The sequence below is a fragment of the Astatotilapia calliptera genome, chromosome 16 (assembly GCF_964374335.1).
Source record: "Astatotilapia calliptera chromosome 16, fAstCal68.1, whole genome shotgun sequence".
Lineage (NCBI taxonomy): Eukaryota > Metazoa > Chordata > Actinopteri > Cichliformes > Cichlidae > Astatotilapia > Astatotilapia calliptera.
The window spans coordinates 24,493,746-24,516,984 of NC_137437.1; the positions used below are offsets into that span (position 1 = coordinate 24,493,746).

At 39.1% G+C, this 23,239-nt stretch overlaps 1 protein-coding gene across 1 annotated transcript in view; it reads left to right on the forward strand.

Moving 5' to 3' along the window:
* The window catches only part of erbb4b (erb-b2 receptor tyrosine kinase 4b), a 328,400-nt gene that overhangs the window by 151,615 nt on the left and 153,546 nt on the right, over positions 1-23,239 (forward strand). The window contains exon 2 of the mRNA XM_026144460.2: positions 8,839-8,990. Coding sequence (XP_026000245.1) covers positions 8,839-8,990 — 152 coding nt within the window. The remainder of the gene's footprint in view (positions 1-8,838; positions 8,991-23,239) is intronic.

Here is a 23,239-nt window from a genome sequence, read left to right on the forward strand (position 1 = left end):
TATGTCCTTGAACGCCCATGCACAATAAACACATAAATACACACATGCGTCCATTCATATGTCCTACCTGTGGAAAGCGCAGGGTCCATGAACCTGCTGAGAAATCATTTCCCAGGCAAGCAAGCGAGGCAATTCCGTCACAGCAAGGAGGAAAAAAGGCTTTTTTTAATGGGGAAAAATTGGAGGCAGGGGATGAGTTAGCAGTAGCGGCCAGGATAATTGATGGCAACTGTTTGGGTACGAGATTAAGATTCATTGGAAGGACCACACATGGGGGCTGGAAACCAGTATGTGCTAGAGGCATGAAGGATATGAGGCAACATTTTGACTCGCCTGCTAGCTTAATTGATAGAGTGTCGTCCCATATGCAGGGTGAAAAAAAGAAGAAGAGAAAAAACTATCAAACAGGATTTGGAATAGAGGCTAGAATGGATTAGGAAGTAGGGCAAAAAGCAGTGGAAACCCAGCGGCAAAAAAAAAGAAGCTTTGAATGTTGAAGGTCAGTGGTTCCTATCCCCAGAATTTCTGGAAACAGGCTGGAGAAAAAGTAAAGCGCGCGAGATACATACTGCCACTCATCATCGACTATCCTTGAGGAGCCTTTTGGCACTGTGCTTAACACACAACTGCCCCAGTAGAGGCCCTCGGTGGGGAGCAATAGGAGATACAGTATAGTATTGCTCCTGCTGTGAATGTGACTATTTGTATGAGTAGAGAAAGTGAGTGGAGCCAATCTGATTTCCTGGACACAGCAACTTATGTTTAAAACATAACACCACCTAACACAATGAATACCTGTCAGTCCTTTTTTTTCCTGTAACTTTTTGATGTGTTATGAAAGCACAGAACTCACATGGGGGCAGCTATACTGTAGAATATCTAAAGCATTCTGCAGTTCCTGAGTGGGTATACACATATACTAGAAAATAAAGTAGTGTATCTGGCACATATGCACTGTCATGGGTTGACGGCTAAAAGGAGTGTATGCAGAAATGACAGGACAGAACAAGACAAAATAAGAGGCAAATGTATACAGATGCGTGTCTAATTTCCTCCTGATACAATGACACTGGCAGAGTACCAAAAATGCGAACACCACACAAAAGTTAAAATATTCTATTTACACTTTATTAAGTCAGAGGAATTTCAAAGAGAGGCTGATTTAAAACCATGTGTGTAACCTGGCATCACACACATTCACAAAGAGACGCACTGATACGCTGCACAAGTTTAAGATTTATTGCGGGAGTGATGAAAAAATACTGGTTAAACTTGTTGACCATAGACATGAGTAATTTGCCATGATTTAAGGAGAGATTTTGTTCATTGTTAAATTAAATAACAAATAACACTCTGTATCACCTCTTTAGTCAGAGATTTTGTTGGTGTACTAAAACACACACACACACACATATATATATATATATATACATATATATATATACATATACATATATATATATATATATACATATACATATATATATATATATACATATATATACATATATATACATATATATATACATATATATATATATATATATATATGTATATATATATATATATATATATATATATATATATATATATATATATATATATATATATATACGAGTCGGTCTGCATGTTTAATTCATTGTTAGCCTCTTCTAGATGTAAGGAACAGTTCTTTTTGTTTTGTTCTTCCATGATTTATGTGTTCACTTGTGTGAGTACAAACAAATTAAACCAAAATGATCTCTAAATAGTAGCACTACGTGTTTGTGTGTAGGTACATGTGTGCGTTTCCATTTTTAGAAGTGAGCCTCTGAGGATCACTTAAGTGTGTCGGCATGTTGCTAAAAACATAATAGCTTAAGGCCACGACATAGATGCAGACGTACAAAGTGCTCAGTCCCTCTCACAAACACACGCCGACACTGTCAGCCCGCGTCTGCGCACACTTACACACCAAGGTAGTTTGCAACTGATTCATTTGACCCCATTGCTCAGCCTATCTGCTCTCTCTTTAGCAGACTGTTGGGATATGAACCACCTCAGGGGTTTACTGTTTCTACTATTAGCATATAAAGAGCATAAATTTCACTCCACCTTGTATTAGGAGGAAACCTCTGAGACTTCAAGAGCAAAGGCAAAGCCACCGAGGAAAACTTCAAAAAAAAAAAATCAGTGGCTGGAAAAGTTGTGCTTTAAGCTAAAAAGGAAAGTCAGGTGGATTTGTTATTAAGTAGAGTATACAGATCCATTCATACACAGACACATGAAGTCAGTCTAAATACATATTTTCTTTCAAAAACGCACATTTTAGGTAACCTGCTGAAAGGAAATAGTAGCATGAAGGAGTCCAAATGAAAAACACCTTTCACCTGTCTTTTAGTTTACTGTAAATTAACATCTCTGTCTCCACCACAACTGAGTGCATTCTGACAAAGAGCTGATCTAACTGCCTCACACAATAATAAGTGTCTAGTTGGCTGAGCTGTAAGAGGTCTCACAGTCTAGGTGAGAACAAGCTCCCATCTCAAACTTAATGAGTGAACTGTGTTGGAATGATACTTAATCAAAATACTGTTGTAGTGAAATAGCAGAGAACAAAGGCTGCCTGACAAGAGGGTCAGCAATTTCTCTTTGTTCAACAGCAAAATATGCCTGCTTTTTGAGTAGTCTGGCCTGGCCTATCATAGAGGAGGTTAATCATCCACCTCACTCGCATTAAAAACCAAGCCCTGGAACCACATAGTGGTTTGTGTGCATGCCAAAAGCCCCCAAAGCAGCCCTGGAGGGTCCTTCACTGGCTGCTTTAATCTTTGCTGGAGCAGCATCTGATTTCTCCAGTAAAGAAAATCTTCAACCGCTTCCTTGGTAAGGCTTAAGATAAAATGAAGAAGGTGCTGCTAGTGCTATTTAGTTTTGAAATGCATCATAAATTATGCATATATTGTTTTCAGCATTTCACAAAACCTAGTTAATTTTGCCCTCCAATGGCTGAAGCATAATTGGTATAGCGTGTGGTGCAGTATAAGCAGCTGGTGGTCATGCACTTGTGCTCTGAGACAATTGTTCTGAGTTAATTATTGAATTCAAAATGTCTGCCACATGCAGTCCAAACATATATTTGAAGTACTCACTCCTTCTTTTTTCCATAAGGCCAATTTGCCATCGTGGGAAGAGTGTGAACCTCTGATTAGTGACACTATAGTGACCAGTGAAAACAGTGCTCAGGCTGTATCTTCCAATACATTTCCTTGTCTGTCTGTGTGATGTCTTAATGCAGTGGAAAGAGGTGGTGGTGCATAGGTGAGAGGATCAGTACAGGCAGTTAGAAGGTTCCCTCAGCAACAGAGCAAAGTGGTATTTTGGTGTTTGGGTTGAAAATTGGTACTAGACTTTGCAATAAGTTTCTTAAAACTACATCATTTAGATTTAACAAACAAGAGTAGATGCATGGAACACATAAACACTATTTACAGATTAACCAAAACTTAAACAGAAACCCTGAGGATATGCAAAACCTTGGGCCTGGCAAGTTTTCTAGAAATCGAAATAAAAAGGCTCTATTTTTGCTTTAAAGGTAGACAGGAAAGTGGAGAGGTGGGGGGGACTTGAACACAGGTCACTGCACACTGGCCATATGGTATGTGGTGCCCTGTTCACCCACTTAGCTAAAGCAGCAGCCCAGAAAAGGATGTTAATGCAACACATGGTGACAGGTGTCATGACTTTAAATCAATATAACAAGTAGTGTCTATGGGGTGGCATGAAGGTCTGTGGTGGTGATGAGGCCATCTGCAGTTCTTTGGGGCCTGAGGTTGAGGACTTGATAGACCACAGCTTCCACCCTGGAGGGAGAATGATTCAAAGAGTTTGTTTTTGTGGTGGAAGAAGTCAGCTGCAATTTTTCTTACCCGCCTCAGAATCCTAGAGGTGTACAGGTCCCGGAGACATGACAGATTGTAGCCAATCACATTCTCAGCAGAACAAATGACGTGCTGTAGTCCTTGGCAGTGGCAGCAGAATACCAGATGGTGATAGAGGAGGTGAGGATGGACAGGGGAGGTGTAGAAGTGCGCCATCTTAGTCTTTGGCAGGTTGACCTTCTTCAGCTGCTACAGGAAGTACATGCTCTGTACATGCTCTGATGTTCTTTTTTTGTTTGTTTGTTATGGAATGGGACCGCACGTGGCAACCAGATAGTGAATCTCCCACCTGTAAGTGGACTCGACCCAGCCAAAGAAAACATTTGAGTTTGACAGATTGCACACTGCAGCTGTTGGTGTGCAGGGACAAGAGTACAGCAGGAAGAACACAGTCTTGTCAGGAAGCCTCACTGATTGTGGATATCATCATGCTTTCACAGTTTCACGTGGTGTCGAACAAGAAGTTTCTCATCCACCTGCAATTTCTTTTATACAGCAAAACTGAAATGACGTTACTGAAGGCAGAGCTGAGGTCTGTGTTCCTAGGGAGTCCAGGTGCTGTGGCAGTCCATGTCTATGGATGATGGCTCTGCAGGCAAAATGCGAGGGCTCTGAGAGTCATTCAGTGGTTCTTAATGTGTCCTTTATTATTATTGCACACCATAACGTGTGCATTACAGGCGTAAGCCAAAGTGGAAGATCAGACAAACTCCAAAGCATTTCTACAGGTCAGTGCAGGTCTAGAAGTCTTTTCACTATACCTACTGTCAGTCGTGGCCTCAGTCAGGAAGAAGAAGCTAGAGGATTTGGGGTAATGAGGTGTGTTTCAGTGTCAGCCAATCACTCCGCTGTGACTTCGGTGGGGTTTTTTTTTGTCTGGAGACAACTTTAAATCCCACTGAAATACTGAGAGCAGAGTGCTAAGAGAGAAAAAATAGGTTAGAGTGAAGCACACTGTTCTGCACAGTTTCACCATAGTAATTACTGGATTACAAAATACATTTCATTTACATTTAAATACATACATTTAAAATAAAGTTAAATCTGCAATTTGTCATCAGCAATTTTTAATAACGTTTTATGACTCTAACTCAGTAGGTGTGATATCTATACTATGCTGTGCTGTGTTACATAATTGTATATTTACTCTTTTAATAGCATAAGTAATAGTAATCATAAGTAATGGCAACAACCAAATCAGACACTGGGATTGCTGGCTTTTTCTTTTTTGTTTATGGAGTTGTAGCTTGACAGCAGATTTAAAGAACAGCAGGAGGCAGAGAACATACAGATAAACTGCAATTACAAAAAGTAACATAAAGTATACATTCTCTGTTGTTGTTTTGGTTTTGAAATCTCAAAGTGTTTGAGCTTGTTCACTGAAAGCAAATAGAGTTAAAATAGGTGAAAAAGAAGGTGAGCCTAAATAGTACCAGTAATAGTATTTGTTTTAATATTTAAAATGCATGCAATGCTGTCTGCTTTTGTAGGGGAGCGAGAGTGCATAATCAGAATCAGAATCAGAATCAGAATACTTTATTGATCCCTGGGGGAAAATATTTAGAATTTAAATAGAAGCAACAGCAAGTTATCCTTTGTGGAAAACTCTCACAAGGTGTTGGAAATATGCACCACTGATGACACGATTGCTAATTTATGGTAGACCATATGGCGACAGCGACAGCATTGTTGGTAGATGACCAGAGCTCAGAGGGCAACGAGAGGTTAGTGTTACTGGACCGTGCCGTTATCACGAACACTCATCTAGTTATTGTTTCTGATGCTTATTAAACTGCTCAGCAGATGGACGATAATCTAGGCCATGATTACCATCCGAGGCAGTGGCTTGTAACTCACACTTAGCCACTGAGGCTCATCTGGGAGACATTAGGGGACAAAGGACAACTCTGACCTCAAATATGGTACTTTATTCAACGTGCCTGACAGAAAATGTAGTATTTTCCACTGTGTAAAGCTTATTTCTACAAGGTACTCCTATTTATTCAGTTCACGCTGACGAAGTTCAGCTATTGACAGTGTTTACTCAAGGAAGTGACATTTGCAACTTTATTTAATTCGGTCAGTTACTTGCTATTGGGATGACCTTTTGCTGGCTTCACTGGCAGGAGCCTATAAACCTCGGAGGCTCACCAGCTTTATAGGCATTCAATAGTCGCACAAGTCACTATTGATGAAGTTGTTGTGTGCACAACCAAATGAAATGAGAAGGGATCAGAAATCACAACACTAAAGTTCCCGTGTAATCCTGATGAGGATATTTATGAAATTAAAATGGATGAAAATACAGCTGAGGGGCATTTCAGCCTGTTTGCAAAGACTTAAACATTGTTTTGTTTTGTGTAAAGAATTTACTCTTTGCTGAAGGTTTTGATCGTGTCAAACGGTGATAGATGCATTGTCGTCTTTTTTGGCGGCTGTCTGTCAAAGATACACGGGAGCTCTCTGTCTGTTTATCTATTTACTTGATAAATATGTGGTTTCGCATTATCTGGCTAAATGCAAGCTTTGCTGCAAAAGCCTTTATATGCTGTTCGAGACCATAGAAATTGAGCCGTGTGCATTTTTTCCCCATTGGCACACAGTCTCATTAATTACATGTATTGGGAAATGTTGTGTTATTATGATTTATCGCTACGATGTATCACTTCTGAGGTGAAATTCTCCGCAAACACATCACATCAATTTACTCTCACAGGCAATTATCCTTCATACATGGAAGAAAGACACTTAAACTCATTGGCATTCTCAGCATTGAGAGTGCCAGAGAGTGAAATATATCAAACAGATGACATAGATTTCCTTTTGTGGAATAGCTATAAGCATTAAACAGTATGAAGATTCATTAGTTCTTGCAGTGTATTCCTGTATTCCTGGCAGTATGTTAACAATTGACAATTCAGCATCTTATAGCTTGTGCTCATGGGTGGGCAGGTTGTCCAATTGTTTTATGCAACCTTTAGTGTGACATACGGACTCAGATGTAACGTATTGAGCATGGAGACAAATGGATTCGATCATGCGATGAGAGGGGGAAAATACATCCTGAGGTCTATTGTTTACAGCCTGCCCACGTTCACGCACACACATGCAGACATAAGAGTCTACACCAGTTGGAGCACTGGGCTCTGCAGTAAACCTTTAACAGTTCACACATCCTCTACAGTATAAATGCACAGATGGTTTAGTTGTGGTTCACTTGGCAGCCAGCACCATCTCAAGCTCATGCAGAGCTTTCGTGGTAGGTCATTAGAAGTCACATTTAAAAAGAAAAGAAAAAATGTAAACATTCTATACATTGCATTAGACAGGTTTCAAAAGTCAGCAGACTTACTGAAGGTCTGCAAATGGGTACGAAAAAGTAAATTTCACCAGACATCACATCATCACATGCCACAATGCCCCTTTCCTCTGATCTCGGCGCTCTGCCTCAAGGGTGCAATAACAGTTTATTACACCTATCTTCACTTTATGACCCACCCCACCACCTGCCCCCACCACTTCCACCCCGCTCCCCTCAAGCCCACGCTAACTGTTATTGAAAACACCCAGGTCTGCTATATATCATTCCTGAGCAGCACGGAATGCTATGCGCAACATAGCTAATCAGCCCCAGATAGAATGGGTATTGTCCAGGTCATAGAAGAATAGCTCCACTTATCTAATATCTGCTTACATGTGGAAGTATTTAAACACAGTTTCATTTGTCTTTTGAGCCTTTGTTGCCCTGAGGTTGAATCTTCTTCTCCTCACATATATCTATTGTGTAATCAATGGAGTGAATAAGAACTATTTTTTCTGCATTGTGCCTGTGTGAAGATAACGGTGTAAATGGGTTGTGGCATATGTTTTGCTAGCAGAGTGGACAGAGTGCAAGTTGGACTGAGAGTGATCTAAGGTATGTGATGGAGACTGCAGTATAGCACATAGTAGGGTGGGATTGAAATGCAAAGCATCAGTAAAGATCTTTTGAGGTGGGTGTGCTCACAGAGAGAGGCTACAGCTCAAGGGAGACAGTGTGACAAGACTCTTGGAAGGACCCACCACCCCTCGGTCACAGTGATGGCTTCACTGCTATCAAGCGTGAACAGGGTGCAGGTGGGAGAAACCACACTGCCATGACAGTGTGTGGAAATGAAGCTAATTCTTCAAAAGGAGCAAATGTCAATGTACATCTGTAACTTGGGCTTATATCAGCAGGTTTGCAAAATGTGCCTAAGTGAAAACACTAAGGCAATACCTTATTGTGAATGTGGCTTATATTTTAAGACTAGTAAAGGAATATAGGTGGGCAGGAACGGCAAATGATGTTTAATTTCATAGGGATTCAAGATTTAGCCACAAACCTTGGGATTTATCTGTTTGTGTCCATGCAGTCATACATGTGTGTTTTAATGTTAGACTAGGGAACACCAGCTGATAGGGCAGATGGCTTGTGTCATCTTGAGTGTGCAAGGTATGTGATGGGTGGAAATGGTCCTGTTTAATTACCTTTAAAGTGAGCAGCGCAGCTAGGTACTAAAGAGCTCTCATCTGCCCTGTAGGCACCAAGGGAAGCTCTAGGAAGGCCTTGTGGTGTAGTGGTTCAGTGGCTGCATCGTGTTACATGGCCAGCTTAGTCACATGACAACACTCTAGATTCTTTGCAGCACAGGTGTGGTGCTGAAAAACAAGCTGTTTATATGTCTTTTCCTAAATTGTTGTCCTTATTTAAATTTCTACATTAAAACCCTTTTATACATACAAAACATTTTATACTTTGTTAGAAATCCAAAATACAGGTTTTAACAATAGCATTGAGGTGTTTTGGGGCAATGTCCAAACCCATCCTCAGTCAAAAAAAGGAATGTAGCTGGATTACAACTGACTTATCTCTCTTCTCCTGTTTCTCTTTTCGTAGTATGTGCTGGAACGGAGAACAAGCTGAGCACGCTGTCGGACCTGGAGCAGCAGTATCGCACTCTGAGGAAATACTATGAGAGCTGTGAAGTTGTAATGGGCAACCTCGAGATCACAAGCATTGACCGCAGTCGTGACCTCACCTTCCTCAGAGTAAGGGAAAAAAAACAACATGATGCCGTCAACTAATAGACCGCATTTTTTTTGGCACATTTTAAGTGCAAAGTTATAGGCTTCTAGCTTGGAACCACCAAATTTCTTAAAATAGTGCACAAAAATCAACATGAACATTTGAGAAAATATATTTTTATTTGAATAAAATGATATGTGCCTATATATTCTGTTTAAAAGATTCACATATTCCTTTTTGACTAGTAATGCCTATCATCTGTCTTTTTACCTACACAATAGAAATACAAATACTCATTTTTTTCACAAGTTACTGAGTCTAAACTTCTTAATGTGAACTTTGTCTTTTTTTTCTTCTCATATGACCTTGTTACCCAGAGAATGCTTTGTGCTAAGATCTTTTTCTACCAATCAGCACTCGGATTAGTGTCTATCTCACCAATGATAACTAGAGAGGAAAGTTGTTCTAATCAGCGGGTAATCAAACTTCCTCTCTACTCAGCGTGTCTAACTGATTGTATGCTCGCACCATTGTGATCTGAAGCACAGAATAATCAAAATCCAAATAACTTGATCCTTTAAATCTCCTTTTTGATTGAACGTGAATCACAGACTACAGTGAAAAAGTTCCACGGAGCTGGTCATCATTTCATTTTATTTCACTTTTGAGCCTTCAGCTTTAATCTCGAAGATATTTATTATTTTTATTGCTTCATTTTTCATATAATTATACCCAAGACTTGAGCAGGTGAGTCAACTGAATTGGACCATCTAAGAAAAGTATAGTTTTGCAACAATCTAATAGTATTGTTATCAAAAAGAAACACTAGGATACAAAATGTGGTTAAAGACTGTGCTCTAACACTGTGGAAGCACACTCTTGGAATTGCTTACATGAATGCGTTTTTTCACTTTGGTTGAGAGGACACATACAAACTGAGTGTCAGGTGATGGAAGGTCCCAGCTCCACTGAGGGCCAAACTGTAATAGTGCAGTAATTAAGGGTTAGAAGGTGGTAACTGCAGGAGAATTTACAGGAGAAAAAAAAAAGAGAAAACACATGCATTCTGTTTTTTGGTGAAATCAGCTGCTCTTAGTGACCTCTATCAGCCCTTCACTTCTCATGAACACCAACTCAAGACTATGCTGGCTGCGCTCTGCACTACTAACGCATCCAACTCCAATTGATTCCGGTCTATCTGGGGGTCTTGGGAGCTCCCCTGGTGTTACACTAAAGTGCTGACTGCATTAATGGTCCAATAGTGCTGTGTGAATGAACTGGGCTAAGGAGGCTTTGCCAGTGATGTAGTCCTCCAACAAGGCATTCTGTATTTTTTAGATGTTGCTCCTTACTGTGATGATTTAGAAGTTAATACTGCAATATGACATTTTTTTGTAAAAAAAAAGTCCTCTGTTTTTTGTATTTAATTTGAATAGACACAAAAACGCCAAGATTGATCAAAGCACCAAAACAAAGTCATTAAGTGTTTTACATCGTGAAGCACAATTCTGATAATGCCCCCTGTGATGCAAAACAAAACGAAGATGATATTAAGAAAGAGGGAGCAATAGATGCAAAAGTGCTACCATTAGACTCCTGCAAAGGTAATGGGCCCCACTGACTTAGATGAAAAACGGTAGTAGGGGGGAAAGATGTGGCTCAAAAACCAAGTGTGATTGTTGTTTAACTACATGGGACCACCATGCACTATAAAACAACATCAGTTCTCTAGTTTAGCCGTGCTTTTTACAATGTCATGTGTATAGGATTACATTGAAGAGTTATTTGTAGATTGAGGTTAAAAGAGCACTAGTACAGAACCCCTTTTTACACGCCTGTATTACACCACCAATCATTTACAAAGCAGTTCCCTGTGGCACTAACTTGCCAGGTTCCTCCACCTTTCCATGGCTTGCAATTAATGTGGGTTAATTGAAGATGCTAATTAGCAATGTGGGGTGCCAAACACCGAGGGAGCAAAAGGGCAAGGTGGAGTATTTATTTTTAGAGAATATTATTATTATTATGATAAAATGCATTATTAACATGCTTCCCGAGGGAGGAAAAAAAAATCACCTTGAGGTAAAGAAGTAGAGAAGTAAAGACAAAACTATTGTGCAGCAGCTTACCATACCACCTGTCTCTGGGAGGTGATTGAAACTGATGCCTGTGCATTGGCTCCTTCTTTTTGAAGATAGCCAAGAGATTGATGGCTGCCTCCCCAAAGCCCCTCAAACAACTTTAGCAGTAAATAGACTCTATCTTCCAAACTGCCTCAACAACTGATGAATCAACGCTTGCACTGTGATTAATAACTGCTTTTCAGCACTGAGGCTTTCTCCCTTCTATCACATATGGACATTTGCACCAACAACCTAGACCGTGAGCTTTAACCACATGCAATTTTTACATTGTCAGTGCTTAAATCCCCATCCCTCACACACACACACAGTAATTCAGTTTCATGTATATAGCGCCAAATCACAACAACAGGCAGACTTTGTACAAGACTTGAATACAAGTCTTTGTATTGTAAGGTAAAGACCCTACAATACAACTGGAAAAAACAACGACAATCTTTGAGTGAGCACTTGATGACACTGGGAAGGAAAAACTCCTTTTTAACAGGAAGAATCGTCAGACTCAGGGAGGGGCAGCCTGTTATGACAAAGTGTGGAAGAGAGCCGGAGATTACAGTTTTTTCTGATTGCTTAAGCACATTTTTTGTAACTATTGGCTAATTTTGCAAAACTCTTCACACAAATAAGAAAACCTGTCACCCAATAATCAAAACATTGTAGTTCTCTTGCAAAAGCGAACACAGCTAGATTAACTCTTCACACCTTCGTAAAAATGGTGTTTCCGTATCAAACAGTACACACAAGCCATCATCTACTAAGCACACAATGCGCCAACTGCACACTGATGGTATGAATATAAAACACATCTGGCTTTTGCTTTCTCTGTGCACAAGGTAGGCTATGTCAGTTTGAGCTCATACTTCTGTCATAGATTCATAAGCATAGAGGGATCCAAACTTCAAGTACTGGTGTTTATTCAAACACATCAAAACAAACACAAGTGTTTATTTCCAAGTATAGGATTATTTGCAATCGCCATAATGACTATATGGGTTACTTGGTCTGCAGTGAACATGCTTCCTCTGCCCCCAGCATCTGGTCATCTAGCAATTCTGTAAAGTAACAATTTCAGTATTTTTACATCAATGGTATTGGTGTGTTTCTCATTGGCATACGGCAGTGCTACAAATCTTTGTGCAAAGTGACTGTACTAACCGATTCTCATTTCAAGATGTCCTTATGGTGCTTGCTACAGTGTAGCGGCTCAGTTTAGGCTGGACCCGTTGGCCAGCTACCCTCAGGGTCATTCCACGGTTGATGACATGGTCCACTATTGTAGCTCTGATGTCATCAGCAATTCTATTTCTTACTCTTCCTACCCTTCCTCTCCCCCCTCCTCATCTTCCTCTCCCCCCTCCTCGTCTTCCTCTTGCTCCTCCTTGTCCTTGTCGTCCTCTTCATCCTACTTCTTCACCTCCACGTCCTCTTCCTCGGCCTCCTCTACTTCTCACTCTTTCTGCTCCCTCCATTGTACTCCGCACACACAGCTTACCTGTATTATAGTGCTTAGGCTGATTGCAAAGTGAACTAATTATCTAAAAAAGTTTTCACATGTGAAAGTGTGCCAGACAGTTGGCAAATTAGTGTTAATGATAGCCATACATGTGTATACTTTTGCTAGGAGTGTGTTGGAAATTTGGTAATTGAGTGTTGTGCAGTGAATTGTGCCTACAGTTTTGCAAAGTGTGTGTTACAAAATTGCAAACTGAGTGCAAAGCAGTTTTTGTGCTTTTAGTTTTGCAAACTCAGTGAGTGGTTTTGCTATAAGTCTGAATAGTTTTAGAGATTGTGCTACAGGAATCACAGTTAGGGTTTAAGCATTCAGAAAAAACTGTAATAATAACTAATGATTAAATGTACAGTGGTGTTTAAACACATAGTGACTGACAGTCACATAGTGAAGAAGAAATACTCAGTTCATCAAGCCCCCAGCATGCTAGTGCAGAGTCTGTGTTAGATTTTGGTTTATAGTGTTAAACAGTATTCTCTACCACCAGCATCTTTTGGAGTGTTTTATCCCTACAGTAAAGTTTCAGCACATCCACACTGTTGTGGCAGCCAAACAAGTCACTGAAACACCTTCCCGGTTAAATTCCAATAATTTGTCACCCTTAAAACAAATAACATCCTGTTCCCAGCTGAACATATACTGTGATTGTTTATTGGGTGGATGCAGAAGAAAGCACACACTTTGCATCCTTCTTTTCTCTCATGTCACTTTCTTGTGTGCGCTCACAAACAGAACTGATTATGAAATATTAATTTTTCCTTCTCCTCCTCTCTTCCCAGGCTCAGTAGGAACCCACAACCACACAGTTAGATTGGATTGTTTGTCTTGCCATTGCAATCATTAGTAAACATGTAATTTTCTCCCCAATATTAATGCAGTGATCAGCTGCCTTATCAGACTGACAACAGTTCACTGACTTCCCACCTCTTTGCCTGTAGTTGTAAATAAATTATGGAATCATAATTTACAAACGGAACATTTTATATTTCCAACGAGTCTTTGGTTTTCAATAATAACATGTGGTGTTAGGATGACAACTGAGAATCTAGAAGAAGAAAGAAACATGGAGGAAAAAAATTTCAAATAAAGATTTTTCCCTTTAAACTCCATATTTCCATTTCATTTTTATGTAAAGAATGGAAAAAAGAACATATATTAAATGCTGGTATGGCTCATTTTTATACAACAGAAAGTTTAAATACTCCAAGGGACTCCAACTAAATGATGGGGTTGCGCTGATTTATTTTTCCCACTTTTTTACTCCTCTTCATGATTACAGAAGAAAGCCACATAATGTTTTGAAATCTGAAAAATCCATTAATGCTCTTTTACAAATAGCAACCAAATAAATACAAATGTTAAATGTGCTAAATTGATTCTTCAAAAGTTAGAGATGGGGGTTTATTTATGGTCCTATGTCTGTTAACTGATTGATCTGATTAAAGACACCTTGTTAAAGCGTTAGAGTTATTTAAACCTATTAAAACAGTGGACTCTAATTGCTAGTGGATAACTCATCTTGACCAAGGTGGTTAGCAAGAGACAAATTGTTTCTTGGGGATTAAAAATCAATGTCATTTGCGCATAACTGATCTTGGAGCAGTCAAAGGTGATCCACAAGCAGCTTAACTAGTAAACTGTTTCTCTCCATCAAAGAGGACAAGGTTTCTACAGGGTGGGCCATTTATATGGATACACTGTAATAAAATGGGAATGGTTGGTGATATTAAAGTCCTGTTTGTGGCACATTAGTATATGTGAGGGAGAAAACTCCTCAAGGTGGGTGGTGACCATGGTGGCCATTTAGAAGTCGGCCATCTTGGATACAATTTTTGTTTTTTCAATAGGAAGAGGGCCATGTGACACATCGAACTTATTGGTAATGTCACAAGAAAAACAATGGTGTGCTTGGTTTCAACGTAACTTTATTCTTTCATGAGTTTCTGACCACTTATAAAATGTGTTCAATGTGCTGCCCATTGTGTTGGATTGTCAATGCAACCCTCTTCTCCCACTCTTCACACACTGATAGCAACACCGCAGGAGAAATGCCAGCACAGGCATCCAGTATCCGTAGTTTCAGGTGCTGCACATCTCGTATCTTCACACCATAGACAATTGCCTTCAGATGACCCCAAAGATAAAAGTCTAAGGGGGTCAGATCGGGAGACCTTGGGGGCCATTCAACTGGCCCACAACGACCAATCCACTTTCCAGGAAACTGTTCATCTAGGAATGCTCGGACCTGCCACCAATAATGTGGTGGTGCACCATCTTGCTGGAAAAACTCAGGGAACGTGCCAGCTTCAGTGTACAAAGAGGGAAACACATCATCATGTAGCAATTTCAAATATCCAGTGGCCTTGAGGTTTCCATTGATATAGAATGGACCCACTATCATTATACCCCATATACCACACCAAACCATCACTTTTGTTGTTCCAACAGTCTTGGAGGGATCCATCCAATGTGGGTTAGTGTCAGACCAATAGCGGTGGTTTTGTTTGTTAACTTCACCATTCACATAAAAGTTTGCCTCATCACTGAACAAAATCTTCTGCGTGAACTGAGGGTCCTGTTCCAATTTTTGTTTTGCCCATTCTGCAAATTCTGTGCGCCGATCTGGGTCATCCTCGTTGAGATGCTGCAGTAGCTGGAGTTTGTAAGGGTGCCATTTGTGAGTAGCTAATATCCGCCGAAGGGATGTTTGACTAATGCCACTCCAGTGACATGCGGCGAGTGCTATGCTGTGGGTTCTTGCTGAAAGAAGCTAGGACAGCTACTGATGTTTCTTCATTAGTGACAGTTTTCTTGCGTCCACATTTTGGCAAATCCAACACTGAACCAGTTTCATGAAACTTAGCAAGCAGTTTGCTAACTGTAGCATGGGAGATGGGTGGTCTCGTAGGGTGTCTTTCATTGAAATCTGCTGCAATGACCCGGTTACTGCGTTCACCAGATATCAACACAATTTCGATCTGCTCCACACGTGTTAACCTCTTCGACATGTCAATGGCTGTGAACAAAGAGAAACATGTAAATAATTCATGAAAGAATAAAGTTACCTTGAAACCAAGCACACCATTGTTTTTCTTGTGACATTACCAATAAGTTTGATGTGTCACATGGCCCTCTTTCTATTGAAAAAACAAAAGTTGTATCCAAGATGGCCGACTTCTAATGGTCACCACCCATCTTGAGGAGCTTGCCCCCTCACCAATGTGCCACAAACAAGACTTTAATATCACCAACCATTCCCATGTTATTACGGTGTATCCATATAAATGGCCCACCCTGTACAATGTGCTTCACACACAATACTTTAACCATTGTCAGTTGGATGTGGGCATATTCATATATCTGTCAGAAATGACAGATGCAACAGATCTGATGGTGGATAGTCAAGCTAGCTTTTACAGACAACAACAAACTGCTGCCACAAGATGGCAGTATTTTACATGACGCATTGCAAACAGGCAATACAGAATATTACGTGACCGAATATTGTTCTGAGCATTTAGAATATAGATTACTTTCACTTTGGTAACATTTTGATTGATTTGTATTTTAGATTTCACTGGTCAAGCACAGCTTGGCTTGCTATCCCTCTTGATTGTATATATGTATCTTGTTTCTAAATAATTCCTGCTGTCTACTATTTACATTTTATTCTGACACAGTTGGTGTGGAGCACCCACAGTTTCGCTGTACATGTACAATAACAATAAAGGGCTATTCTAATCTATGCTATTCTATTCTTATACTGGGTGGCCATGCCCATTGAGTTGGCAAACTCAGAAATCTCTTATAGGTCATGCTATTTAACCTGTCTGTGGTTGCCATGCACCTGCAAGCAGCTTTACATCCCAGCTCTATCCTATGACTCTTAATTTCACACAGTTTCTGTTTTTTATTTTGTTTTTGTTTTGTTTTTTCTCATGCTTGTTTTGTCATTGATGCTTTTTCTGTTCTGGGGTTTTGGTGCTTTCTCTGCCTCCAGCTTTAATTTTAAAATGTGGGGAGGGTTTGCTTTTCCTGTATTTTGGCTTTTACTTCTTCATGTTGAAGAGCAGGAAAGTCTAAAAACAATACAACAAATTACTATAAATGGACATCATAACCTTTCAACAACAGGGTTTTAACCTTTTAATAGTTTATATGAACAAAGTTACAAAACAGAACTGCTCAAAAAAAGAAGTGTAGACAAAATATTGATTTTTATGTAAAAAAATTATAAGAATCAATGAAGGAAAGTAAACAAAATACTGGCACATTACTTGTTCTACTTTATGAGTACATGGATTTTATTCAGAGATGTCATGATTTCAATCATAGGCCTCTCTGGTAAAAGTGAAGAAGTGATCTGAGCATGTTGAATGGTTAGATTGCAATAAAATATTACATTCTCATTCGCATATTTAACATGTAACATATCAACCAAAATATCTATCTATTCTCTTAACTACTTATCCAATTAAGGATTGTGGTGGGGCTTGAGCCCATCTCAGCTGTCATAGTCTTGGAGGTGGGATTGAACAGATGGGCTCCACCATGACAATATACTATCAACATGTTGCAGTGCCCTGATTTTGTAGAATCAATAATCCAGGCCCCAGTTCCTATCTGATCAGATGTAAACAAGTCCATCCGTCCGTTTCACTAAGTATGAAAAAGATTATGTGGCCAGATTACTCTCGGGTCTTAACTGTCTAAATGTTTTATCATCGGATGAGTCATTTAAACTAATTAGGAAATAATGGTGTGATGGTTTATCATGAAGTGCTTATTAAATACAGGTGTGCTCATTTCTTCGCTGTTAACCGAGGAATAGTATTTGTGGTTGAAAAATTACTTATTACATCTTTTGTCTCATGCATTATTTATTCTACTTCTCTGTTTCTCTTCGTGGAGCTACATGATAGACCGTAGCTAGTTTAACAGGTATTAAAAGTGTATATTTCAGAGCGGCCAATTTCATCTGAAATAGTAGGCAAACACAGGTGTTACTAATCACATTAATTAAGCCTTTGTACCTAAACAGAACAGAGCATTCATTAATGTCATTAGTAACACCTGTGTTTACTACTGTGCAATAGGTCTGCTGGCATTACAAGAGAGAGAACAACTCGTGCTATTTATTATACCCTGTGACTATAAAAATTAACCCATGCGCCTTGAATTTCAGTGCACATCTCTGATGCACTCATCTCAAACCAGTCTTCACAACCAGAGCTCAATGAAGTCTGTTGCATACAATTCATGACTGATTACTGTTGATGCTTCCATCCATTATATTTTTACCTGGTGGCTCATTCTTACTAAATTACTGCAATTTAAAGCAGCATGTATAAAGTTTTGATTTTTAATTGCTAATCCCCTTGCATTTGTAAGCAGAATCCCTTTCCTGCACACAATCCCTGTCTTCTGACATCTTCCTTCATACTTCTTTTTGACTGGCATATTTGTCCCTCAGGCTCTGTCCCTGCCCTCCCCAGCTTCCTAATTTTTGATGCACTGTTAGATGAGTGCAGATTACGATGGCCCCCTGCTCCTCACCAAACTCCTTCAATATTAATGAAGACTGATGAAGTGCTAGGGAGCCCCTGTCTTTCAGCCCCAACCTAGATTGGATTGACAATTGCAATTAGCGTCTCCTGAAGTTCATTTCCATCACTTTAATTTGACACGAGGAAGGACAGTGTGGGGTTGGAATTGAGACCATTCAGGGAAAGAAGTCCCGAGGAGAAAGGTTGCCAAGGAAAAATAATGTACAGGAGTTTGACCAGGAACTAGTTTGAAAGCTACACAGGGAGAAAGGAAACACAAGTCCCTAGAACTTTTTTCACATATGTCTCAAATGATTTTCTATAGCTTACTTTTACATTTTTTTCCCTTGCTTTTTGTCATGTACAGCAGCAGCCAGAGGGAACTCTGTACTAGTCATATCCACCTTCATACCTGGAAGCTAGGTCTAGGTTGTGATCTCCACTATGCAGTTCCTGCTATCACCAATAAAGTTCAGTATGCTTTTTACTCTTTAGCAAATCACACTATTTCACTTTCCACATTTCCTCTCTCACCTGCAGCAGTCACCAAATGGATCGCTTGTCAGTGCATATGGGAGAAAGATGAATGTGTGCGATATGGGGACAGCGGGACTTGAAAATGAATGACTCCCCATCCTTGTGCGGAAGCAAAAGAAGCAGGAGTTGATAGGCAGAAGTTGATGATGTGTCATGTTTATGTCTTTCCGTGCACGTTGTTGTTGTGTGTATGTCCATATGCATTAAACGGCATATGTCGCTTCGACTGATACGAATTGGGAAATCAGAAAAGTTTATCTTTAACATACTGACATTCATTTTAAACCCTCATTCCCACAAATTGACTAAAGCAAATGATAGTATGTGTGTCTGCAAGTTTGTGTTTATGCATGCTTGTACACCTGCACAGGGTTAAAATAAGCCTCACTGTTCGACTGACACATACATTTTTTCGTTCATCTTCCCACTCTTGGTTTGCCGATATCGTTTTCTTCCCATGTCTTTATGAAATGATCCAAACTGATATAACTGCGAAGTAACAGAAATGTAGAGGTTGAAATGTCAGATGTTTGAAAAAACAAAGAAAGAAAATAAAAACCTCTCTCTACGAGTTGTGTTTGCCATTCCTTAAATTAGCCACTACACACTTTTCCATTAGTACTGACCTGTAGATTCCTGCAGGGCAATAAGAACTGTGCTGACCTATTTTATAATGCGAGTTACTTAAAAAAAAAAAAAAAAAAAAAAAAAAAAAAAAAAGGAAACCTGCACTGAATCATCAGGATACTGTTGCCCTCAGTGTGGGAAAGCTTTAAGCATGTTAAACATTTTGCCTCTGCAGACTTGCATTGCATCTAATAAAGAAACAAACCTTATCCATGTTCTTGTGTTCACTATTTTCTTATAGCAGTATTTTTATTACACTACAACTGATATGGAAGTAGTGATTATTTTCCCTTTTGCTTAATCTAAGTGTTTTCAAATGAGCATTACCACTGAAAATCTTATTCAGCATTAGGCCTTAGTGGCCAGATGTTGCATAGCATTTAAATTAATGTAAAACTCATAACGTATATTTTTATGTCCTGTCAACACCCTGCCTTCCTTCTTTCCCTTCAACATTTAATTTGTGAACGTGTATGGGTAGTTTTGCATCCCCATCCTTTATTGTTGCAAGCTATATGTAAAATGGGACTTTTATTGGGGCATGGAGTAGGACAAAATGTTTCTATTGATAGATGGAAACACGCTAACACCAACAGTCTGAGAATCAGTATGACAGCAGCGAGATCACTAATTTAATGTAATATCACCCATAAGCATTCGCTCCTGAAACATTGTGTCTTAATTTGTTTACATCTTGCCAAATTGATAGCACTGAAAAAGTCCCTGGTTAGCTATTGGCAGCTAGTGTTGATAATGTACCCATGAATATATAAACAATTATCACTTGATTATCTTGTAAACCTGATGATACTCCAGCAAGTTTTGAAATGTCACTGGAGATAATGATATCCTCGGGAAATTCATGGCACGCAGAGTCATACTAATCATACTAATACTTATTTCCTGTTTGTCTGTTGTGATTTGTCTTCACTGGAATTAAAACGAGCATCATCTGTGACTCAAAACGACCTCACACAGCATCCTCATGTTTCTTCTCTGTTCTGCCCTTTGTGCCTTTATATGCAACTCTACACGGGGCTCTTTTTTTTTTTTTAAATCTGTTTGTTCGTCAACTTCCATGTTTGCATTTATTTTATCATGCTAGATACCTGTATCTATTGCAAACCAAATGACCTCATTTCCAGATGCTTAAATTGTGGAATGATGTGTTAAATTACATAGTAGCGCTCGGAATATTTCATTTCCCCATCTCCCCCAATAAAATACAAATTAGACTTTCCTTCATCCTTACTCTATTGTGATTGAATGGTAATCTTCAGAGTGTATAGGGTTAAATATATCTAATTGTAATGTCTCCTTTGCCATGCATCACCAGACTAAAGCAGTAGCTTCCAGTCATTTAGAAGCTACTGCTTGAACTGCAAGCTGTCTTGGATTAGATGGTGTGGAAGATGCATGAGACTTTCTCACTGCACACACACACACTGTCACACCAGAGGTGATAGTTCTTATCGTAACATAGCAGTGCCACACTGAATAGAGAGGCAGTCGAGAGGAGAAGCAAACTGGGCTGTGACAATAGCCCACCCTGCTTCTCTGATGCCTTTCAAACTTCATATCTGCCTCCCTCTGCAACTTGCCTAAAAAAAGAAGTGAATGATATGGACCAGCTTCTCAGGAGGATCGAAATCAATTTCTACCCACTGCGACTTAGATTGGGGAGTCCATTTGAATGGCTAGTGTTAAGATGGGTAAAGTAAAATTGCTCCTCTGGAACCGGTCTCCGTCCTTGTTTAAATAAGAAAAAGAAAACTTAATTGATAACAGTATTTATTGAAAACAACCAGCAGCACATGTAATCCTGCCTGGTTTTATTTACACCCCCAACCTCAAACACACTTACATTATACCTGCCATCATAAGTTTATGCATGCTAATAAGGGACCGTGTGGTTTTGCCTTGTTGTTGTAAGACAATACCTTCTCTCTGTCTGTTTGTCACGCTCTTATTATTTTGGTTGCTCAAACTTTTTAAACCACAATCTCCTGCTGGTTACACTGGACACATTAACAGCATGAGTTACTATTGAAGTGGGCTTACTTATTCTTAATCTCCACATTTCCTGAGATTGCTGCCATCTAATATACACTAAGACCTTTTTGTGTATTTTGTGTTGCTTTCAAAGAAAGACAATACATTTCAGATAAATTAAAAAGCAGTATCAACAAATACAGCAAATATGATATGCAACAACCATTATTTTAGATTATTTTACATGGAATACATATAAACATCACATTGTACTACATAAATGGGCAGGTTGGAGTAAGATGAAGCCTTGGTTTAGTAAAGGCTGTTGGTACACCCAGGAGGTTTATAATACTTCCCTGCATTTAAAAGTGTGTCCCATTAACTCTGTCACTATGTTAATGTGAAACGCTATCATCAGGTGTTATTCCAAAAGACTAAATTTCCTGCTGTTCCACCTTTAATTCTCAAACCATACATGCATTTTTTTTCATACACAAGTTTGGTAAAAACAAAACTAAAACAAACAAACACAAAAAAAGAAACCCCAAAATGTATTGAAATCAGTATTATACTTTTAAGTTTTTTAATGTCTCAAGTGAAGTTACTTTAACTCATTGTTAAGTTTACATTAGAGAGTTTTACTAACTCTCATTTTACTCCATTAGATGTCATTTGTAATCTTTTATTTTTAAAATCCCAAATCATTTATCTGTTTATTTGTTTAGTAAGCATTTAATAAAAGATGATAGTCATAATTGGATAAATAAATACACCACTACTGATAACCAACAATAATACGCCCTTGACTTAATTATAAGAGCACATAATGTGGGTTTAACTGATTTTGTTTGTTTTTGTTTGGTTATTAATTTCTTTATCTATTTGTCTATCTTTATTGTTAGTAGTAAGTACAAAAGTAAACAGTAAGAAATTGCAGCAAATATAAGAAATTAAAACCTATTTAAAGAAGATATGATCTATGAAATATTAAGTCTCACATGCAATGAGATGAGAGCTGTTTGTTTTTGTGCACCAAATTAATTGACAAACCATAGCAGTGACATTCTCTCTCTGTGTCTCCCTCTCTGTCTTTGACTGAAACATTAGTTAAGAACAGACACTGGGCTTTTGTAGGAACATATACCTACAGACCAGCCCCAGTAAATTCCCCTCTTTTGCTTCCATATCATTACTTTTCTGTACCATTACTCATGCAAAATGCCAGCCTTCTGTACTGAGCACAGGTGTTACCGTAGATGTAAATCTGAGGAATTGCAGAATCTTTCGGTGTGGACATGATAAATGTGGAATGTTTAATCAGATTATAGCTGCGATTTTGAGTACACAAGTTAAGTTAGTTAATTTTCGCTCCAACACTCCACTCCAGCTTCCTGCATTTAAATTTAAACTGAGACTAATAAGTACTCAGTATCTTAACCACCAAAGCCGTATTCCTGCCGAGTCCAGTCAACAAGAGCTACACACATTAATCACGTTACCTGAATATCTTATTTACCCACTACACTCCTGTATTAATTTCTCCTCTTTTCACTTGTGTTCTATATGTGCAAGTGTTGCTTCCCTTTCCATTTACATCACTGCACTCTTCTGCCCCCTCCCCAGAACTCCTTGCACTAACTACTAAATGTTTGAATAAAAACTCATTAGAATTACATAGCCATTTAGCTAAGTGACACGGGGTGTAATTGCACCATCCATCAATTGCAATGTAATAACACACTCGGAGGAGCTAAATGTTTATTAGCCGTCAGACAATTTCACCAGTGGGTTTTGGGAACAAGTAGCCAGAGGCGATCATGTGGGGTGGCCTTTGGTGTTGTGGGAGGGGAGGCTGAGAAAGGGGAAAGCCAAATTGACTGGGAAGTGATGGCAACAAACTATCAAAGACAGACAAAGTA